Below are 8,275 nucleotides of genomic sequence, written 5' to 3'. Positions count from 1 at the left end.
TGTGTGTGTGTGTGGCCAGCTCAGCCCACCAGAGGGCGGGGCTGGCTGGCATATGGTGCTGGGGGATTGAACCGCGGTCCCTGTGCTTTGCTAAGCTTAGCTTGTTCTAAGTAGGTACTTTAGACCACTGAGCCATCTCACCAGCCCATAATTCATACTTTTGTATCTTCTTTCTTCATATATAAAATACATGTAGATTAAACGGTTATACTAGATGAGCAGCTTCACAGTAGCTCTCTGTGGAAGCTGCTGCAGAGCGAGACATGCAGGCAAAATGGTACCTGTACCTCCATCCTTAAGAAACTTTAATAAAAACTCTTTTACTTTAAATGCTTTCATATTTTAAAAGTTCCTTGTAAAATTTTATTTGAGAAAAAGAAGTCTGCAACCTAAAAAAAAAGTTTCAAAACAAATTACATAGTTAATCCCTTTTAGTTCTAAAATTTTGTGTCTTGATTACTATTCTGGGCTCTCATAATGAAATACTCATGTCTTTTATTTTTGATAGTTCACTTGCTATGAGCCCTGGTGAAGAAATCTTGACCATATTACAGACAGTACCATTTGATGTAGAAGAGCTTAAGAAAGAAGAAGCTAACCTTCCTCCAGAGGATGGTATGTGATGGATCAAGATAGAGCTGGGAAGAATTAAAAAATGCCACTAAGTCAGTTAGAGGCATTTCCTGGAAGAAGCTTTCATGTGACTGTGGGATGACAAGATCATGCTTTCTTCTTTTTCAGATGACCACTGGTTAGAGCTTTCACCAGATCAGCTGGATCAGCTACTGCAGGAGGCTGCTGGCACAAGAGAATCACAACCCATTTCCAAGAAGGAGGAGGAGGAGCAGAACTATGACTTAACTCAAGTCACAGACAGCATGAAGGCTTTCATATCCAAAGTCTCAACCCACAAGGGAGCAGAGCTGCCCCGGTAATTTCTGATAGGAGAAAGTATATATTTAAATAGTTATATCCTAATATTGAAGTCACCCTGTCAATAGAAAGTTCTATTTCCAGCTCAGTGTGGTGGCACATGCCTATAATCCTGGCACTCAGGAGGCAGAGGCAGGAGGGTCATTGTGAGTTTGAGACCAGCCTGGGCTACACAGTGAGCTTAAGGCCAGCCTGAACTGCATAGCAAGACCCTGTCTCAAAAAGACCCCCCTCAAAAAAGTGCCATTTCCACGTTTTGTTTTTTTTGTTTTTTTTTTCAAGTAAAAGGTTTGTACTGCTTAATTCCCTCTTTTGGTGCTTGATATAATGATTTGTTTATCTGAAGTCAGACTTCTGATAGCCTGATCCTTTGTAATCCTTGAAGTAAACTAGAAAGAATCATCAATAGATTTAAAATCCACTGTTCAGGACCATGGCAGGAAACCATGGTCTTTATGACGTTCATTTATAAACTCTTAGCACCTATCTCTCAGCAAATTAAGTCTGCTACTCCACAAGCAGACTGGAATCTGCAAACTCCAAAGAGTGGATAAAGGGGCTCATCAAAGGCAGAAATCAAAATAGAAGAAATATGAAATTACATTGGCAAGTAGCAGGGAAAAATAGGTAGAACTGTTACTATGCTGCAAATTTATCTTCTCAGTGTTGGTGCTCTTGAGCTTCATGAAACAAAGCTCCTTTTTCTTTTTAAGAAAGAAGGAATAAGGAAAAATATATTCTTTTTAAGTTCTTAAATAAGTTTTATTAAGTAAACTTGTAAATAACTTCTTTACTAATACTGAATATATTTTATGAGGGTACAGTGTGGAGGGGTCCTTAAATACATAAGCTAAATGTGTGTAAACAAAGTACAACTTTTATTTTTCTTTCATCAGACTTTCCTGTTTGTGTTGCCCTGCGAGGTCATTAAGAATAAGGATTTTATTTTTATTTGAACTATCATTTTCCATGCTATTTCTCTTTTGAGATATTTCGGATTGTTTTCTTAACAATGGCACACTTCAGAAAAAGTTTCAGAGTTGTATTCAAGATAAATAATTGTATTTTCCCTTTAATCTTACAGAGAATCTTCTGAGGCTCCAATCACTTTTGATACAGATGCCTTTCTTAATTATTTTGATAAAATTTTAGGTGAGTTACACTATAATGTTTATACTCATTTTGAAATTGTATGGAGTATGGTTAGAACCTGCTTTCTCTTTGTGGTTTTGAGTTGCTTTCAACCATTAATGAGATCCCTGGAATGATCTTAAAAGGATACTTAGTAGTGGAAAAAGTAGCTGCTAATTACACATTTTTTTCCCTACTGAGTGAATGAATGATATGAATGTGTGGTAAGGGTTTTACTTTGGCTCCTTATTGCATTTTTTTCTTTCATGTTTACTACGTGTACAAATCAAAAAATAGGACAGAACCTCAATAAAAAATCAACATGGAGGCTGTGGAGATAGCTCAGTGGTTAAGTGCCTGCCTAGGCAAGCACAAGGACCAGGGTTTGATCCCCAATACCACATTGCCATGCCAGCCCTGCCCTGGGTGCGCTGAGCCAGCCACCAAGACTGGGCGTAGTGGCGCATGCCTGTAATCCCATCACTGGGGAGGCTGAAACAGGAGGACCATTGTGAGCCCGAGTTGCATAGTGAGACCCTGTACCAAGTACACGTGCACACACACGATTAATGCAGCACAAGAATAGGCAGTGCACTAAGGAAGAAATAGAAATACTGGCAGTAAATGTTTGGAAATAGTTAGCTCTTTCTAGTAAGCAAGTAAATACATAATAAAAGCATAGACTTTTTGCCTGTCTATTGGAGTGTGTGTGTGTGTGTGTGTGTGTGTGTGTGCATGAGGCCCTGAAAAAATTGTAAAGATTAATAAAAATCAGTTTTGTTTAACAGTTGAAAAAATGCTAACTTTCAGCCTGGTATATAGCTCAGCAGTGCAACACCTGCCTGGCAAGCATAAGGTCCTGAGTTCAATGCCTAGTGACTGCCCGTTAAAAAGAAAAATACACTTCGGGGATGGAAGTATTGTTTGTTATGGGAGAGTTTGGCACTCTGCAATGCTCATAGTTTTTTACTTAGCAGTGTTATATCCAGAGATTTACTCTGTGAGAAAGATAAATATGCTTAGATGGTCATTAGTGTTGTAGTAAGCAAAAATTAGAATTATCATAAATGTTCCTCAAGAAAGAAATGGTTAAATCATTATATATATGTATTATAAAATCTACTTAGCATAATAAAGTGTGAAGTCCCTCCATTGTTGTTTTTACTTTTATTTTTAATGTATTTGGTTCAGTGTCTCATTCTGCAGCTTGGACTCATTGTGACTTCCTGTTTTCAGCCTCCTCAGTGCTGGGATTAAAGGTGTGTGCCACCATATCTGATCTTGGTGGCCAACTCAGCATGCCTAGGGGTGGGGCTGGCACAGCCTGTGGTGCCAGGGATTAAACTCTGTTCCTTGCACTTGCCTAAGTAGGCGTTTAGTCTGCTGAGCTATCTCGCTGGCCCTAGTCCCTCCATATTCTAACAAAGCCCTCAAAACATAAATAGGAAAGTAAATTGCAATGTTAACATCTGTGTAAAAAAAGAAACTGTGGGGGCCGGGGAGATGGCTCAGTGGAATAAGCGCTTCCCTGGCAAGCGCAACGGCCTGAGCTCAATCCCCAGTTCCGCAAAAAACAACAACAACAACAACAAAAAAAAAAACAAAAAACAAAACTGGAATTATATATGTGTATGTATAGAACAGCATAAAGTATGGCTAGATATTACACTGTTTGAAGATATTTCTTAGAGTGAGCTATAAGAATACTTTTGTATGACTTGAATGTTTACATCAAGATATATTAAGTAGCATGTACCTGTGATCTCAGCATTTTGGAGGCTGAGGCAGGAGGACTATCTGGAGTTTGAGACCAGCCTGGGCTTTGTAGTGAATTCAAAGCTAAACTGAACTACGTGGTGAAACCCTATCTCCTACATAGTGAGACCTTGTCTCAACAAACATCATAGAAAAAAAAAAAAGATATATTAATTATATAATTATTTAGCCAGCCCCCCCTCCCCGCCCCATCCCTCCATGTGGAGGATCAAACTCAGGTCTTTGCTTTGTGTTTTAACAAAAAACTTTGGGTTCATCCATTCATGGTGGGACACCTGTAATTTAACCCTATCTCCTACATAGTGAGACCTTGTCTCAACAAACATCATATAGAAAAAAAAAAGATATATTAATTATATAATTATTTAGCCAGCCCCCCCTCCCCGCCCCATCCCTCCATGTGGAGGATCAAACTCAGGTCTTTGCTTTGTGTTTTAACAAAAAACTTTGGGTTCATCCATTCATGGTGGGACACCTGTAATTTTACCACCTGTGGAGGCTGAGGCAGGAGGATCACAAGTTTGGGCCTAGCCTTGGCAATTTAGTGGTTTCATGAGACCCTGTCTCAAACAACAACAAAAACCCAAGGTTGGGGCTGGGAATATAGTTGGTAGAAAGGCCTTGGGTTCAATTCCCAGTACCACCACCAAAAAAATTCATTCAGCTGGCCTGGCTTTTTATGTAAGTGCTGTTAGCGTTACTATTTTCTTTTCTTTCTTTCTTTTTTGCATTTAGTACAGGGTCTACAAGGTCTCACTATACCGACTGGACTTGTAGTGATCTTCCTGTTTTCAGCCTCCCAAGCGCTGGGATTACAAGCGCGCACAACCACACCCAGTCTCATTTGCCATCTCAGCACGCCCTAGGGGTGGGGCCAGCACAGCTGGGGATCAAACCCCAGTCCCTGCTCTTGCCTAAGCAGGCACTTTAGTCCACTGAGCTATCTGGCCAGCCCGAGCCTTACTATTTCTTGAAGAGATTTTTGTGAAGTAGTTTGACTGCCTTTATTGGCTACTTCCTGTGCGAAATATTCTAATTCTTTTGAAAAGGGAGAAAATCACTCAAAAAAATTTATAAGTGACTCTTCTTATTTTGGGGTCTACATACAGGACCGAAGACTCAGGCATCAGACTCTGATGATCTGGATGAGGATGACTTTGAATGTTTAGACAGTGATGATGAGGTGGACCTCGAAACTCAGGAACCTGGTGAAGAAGCTTCTCTGAAAGGAGCTCTTGACAGCCTCAAGTCATACATGGCCCAAATGGACCAGGAGCTGGCACATACCAGCATGGGCAAAAGTTTTACCACTAGCAAGCAAGTGGTGAGTGTTTGTAATCTCTTTCCCTTTCCAGTCTATCATGTAGAGTGGCTAGGGTCATATTTTGTCTAAGGTTTTCTTTTCTTTTCTTTTTTAAATTTATGAGCTTGGAAGTAAGATTGCTATTTTTGTTGTTGTTAATATAGTCTGGGATGGAACTGAGAGACCTGTACATGGTGGACATGCACTACCTCTGAGCTGTGTTCCCAGATGTAAGCATGCTGAGTTTTTACTTAGGATGATGATGTAAGCAAAGTGGCGCATGCTCTGTTCCCAGCCACTCAGAAGGCTAAGGCTGGAAGATCACCTGAGCCTAAGAGCTGGAGGCCATCTGGGCAACAGTGAGACCTGGTCTCAAAAAGGGGGGGCTCCTGTAGTGTAGCTCAGTGTAAAACGGGCTTCACATAAATGAGGCCTATGGTTCAATCTTCATCACCAGGGCAAAAAGGTTAATAAACTTTAGTTTCTAAGCATAAACTGAATTGTATTACCTGTCTTGTGATACCTATAAAGGACCATATAGTAGGCTCAAATTAATATGTGGTTATACACTATTACTGCCACAATAAATGGATTTTGAAGTAGAGAATCTTAAATGCCCAAATAATTGCAAGTCTCAGTAGTTTTACATATTTTTCTAATATAGAACCAAATACAGAATTCCATTTTCTCTCTCTCCCTCCGTCCACCCCCCTCTCTTTCTCTCTCTTCATGGTTTACAGGGTCTCACTACATAGATTGGTCTCATAGTGATCCCCAAGTGCTGGGATTATAGGCGTGCACCACCACAACCAGTTGCAGTAGCTGTCTCAGTGCCAGCACAGCATACCAGAGATCGAAGCTGGGTCCCTGCATAGGCAGGCACTTTAATCCATTGAACTATCTGGCCAGCCCTCCTTTTTGACTTAGTTTTTTTTACCCTAGTTTTTATGCCAATGCTATTTATCTCTAAAAAGAGATATTATGTAAAGAACATGAACCCCAGAGTTTCATTGGATTGGTTTGAAATCCACCTCAGCCATCCATTGTGAATGTATCCATTAATCACTAATCCTCTTGTCATAGAGTTAACAATGAGAACCAAAGGAGACAATGTAAAACCAGTTTATAATAGGCTTCCTAATTAATGTTAATTCTCCTTGCTTTCATTATCTAAACCCCACTTAAAACTAATCATTTTCAGCATTGCCAACCCTTACTAGAAACCACACATTAGATTAAGTTAAAGGAATATATCTTAGATTTCTTTGGGAATATAAATCACCTAAGGCTCTTGTTTAAGCAAGTCTAAGGGGAAGCCTCAGATTCTGTGTTTAGGGGCTGGGGAGATGGCTCAGTAGAGTGCCAAGGCCTGAGTTCAATCCCCAGTTCCAAAAAAACCCCTCACAACTGAGATTCTGTGTCTAGCAAGACTAGAAGATGCAGGTGCTGCTGCTCCACACACAGACTGTGCTTTGATTCCAGTCATATAAACGTGTGAAGATCCGCCTGCAGCCGTCCAGATCCTCTCCCCAGCCTGTGACACCTGAGGCCAGGTAGCAGCTCAGTCTTTGTGGTTGCACCCTACAAAGCCTTAGTTCTTACTTTTTCACTGCAGAAGAAAAAGAAATCTAGTGTCTTACATTTAGAAAAATATGCAGGATTCTTGTGGGGTTTTTTAATGTCTGTTTTTATGTTTCTTTTTTTTAAGAGTCAAGCAGACTATGGGGGCTGGGAAGATAGCTCAGAGGTGAAAGCACCTACCTGGCAAGCACACCATGCCAGCCCTGGGTGGCACATGCTTGGGAGCTACAAAAGTGAGCACAAGGCCAGCCCAAACTGCAGAGCAAGACACTATCTCAAATAGATACATACATACATAAAGTGAAGCAAACTATGTCTTTAATTCTTGTGATTTCTCCTTGGGGCTATTTCAAAATCAGGATAAAAGCATTCGATTTATAGTAATTTTTCCTAGAACAAAGTGTGTTATAATCTTTAGAGGTAACTTTTTTGTCTTTGAGACAAAGTTTTGCTATGCAGATCTAGCTAGGCTTGAACTGACTTTGTAGCCCCTCAAATGCACAGCAATCCTCCTGCCTCAGCTTCTTGAGTGCTGGGATTACAGGCATGTGCCACCATGCCTGGCAGTGGCAGTGACTTTTAATATATTACAAAAGTTTATTAGATTTCATTTTTATGTCACAAAGGATATAAAAGTTTTAAGTTTTATAGCTCAGCGGACTAAAGCGCTTGCTTAGGCTGAGTGCAGTGGCCAGGGTTTGATCCTTGGTAGGCCATGCTGGCCCCGCCCCCAGGGCATGCTAAGGCAGCTTTTGAGACTGGCTGTGGTGGCACGCACCTGTAATCCCAGCATTGGGAGGCTGAAAACAGGAGGATCACTACAAGTCTGATCTACATAGTTAGACTCTGTAGACCCTGTACCAAACACATTAAAAAAAAAAAAAAAGTTTGTTTTAATTTGCAATTCCTATGTACATTGCTGCCTATAGCTTTTTATTATACTGCTATCTAGTCTGAAGGGATATAATTCTTAGATTTTCCTTTTCCTCTAGAATAAGAAGCCTTCATCTCAGACTACCAATAACAATTCAGATGAGGAAGATTCTGGTGCCAGAGATTCTGTTCTGGCCCCAGTGGATGTAGACCTGAACCTGGTTTCAAATATATTGGAATCCTACAGCTCCCAAGCTGGCCTGGCAGGGCCCGCCTCAAATCTCTTACAGAGCATGGGAGTGCAGCTGCCGGACAACAGTGATCACAGAGCCTCCCAAAAGCCAGTGAAAGATTAGCTGACTAATCTAGCTGTTTTCCTCTTTAAATAAACAATGAGTCTGAGTGAAATCATTTTGGTTTGGGATTATTCATTCAACAAAAGTGTTTCTTCATTGTGAGTTTCATAGGTTGTCCTTTCCCTAGTCCCAAATCTTGTCCTCTCTCCACAATTCTTTGTGATCTTAACACAGGTATACTGAAATTCTGAAATCAGCAGGATAGGATCAAGCTGCAGGACAGCCTCTGAGACAAGGAGATTGAGATATTCTAAGTACATTTAACTACAGTTCAAAATTCCGTGTTGGCAAAATTTCAACTTACTTTTTTCTAAACTTTTTT

At 40.5% G+C, this 8,275-nt stretch overlaps 2 protein-coding genes across 2 annotated transcripts in view; one reads left to right on the top strand and one right to left on the bottom strand.

Moving 5' to 3' along the window:
* The window catches only part of Ecd (ecdysoneless cell cycle regulator), a 29,451-nt gene extending 21,427 nt beyond the window's left edge, over nucleotides 1-8,024 (top strand). The window contains 5 exon segments of the mRNA XM_023718653.1: nucleotides 509-615; nucleotides 742-931; nucleotides 2,018-2,085; nucleotides 4,950-5,164; nucleotides 7,717-8,024. Coding sequence (XP_023574421.1) covers nucleotides 509-615; nucleotides 742-931; nucleotides 2,018-2,085; nucleotides 4,950-5,164; nucleotides 7,717-7,953 — 817 coding nt within the window. The 3' untranslated portion in view covers nucleotides 7,954-8,024.
* The window catches only part of Nudt13 (nudix hydrolase 13), a 52,623-nt gene that overhangs the window by 6,663 nt on the left and 37,685 nt on the right, over nucleotides 1-8,275 (bottom strand). The gene's annotated exons all lie outside the window — the stretch shown is intronic.

The sequence above is a fragment of the Octodon degus genome, unplaced genomic scaffold, assembly GCF_000260255.1.
Source record: "Octodon degus isolate 3935 unplaced genomic scaffold, OctDeg1.0 scaffold00005, whole genome shotgun sequence".
Taxonomy (NCBI): Eukaryota; Metazoa; Chordata; class Mammalia; order Rodentia; family Octodontidae; genus Octodon; species Octodon degus.
The sequence above is the reverse complement of the archived record's forward strand: the minus strand, read 5'-3'. Positions and strand labels throughout refer to the sequence as shown.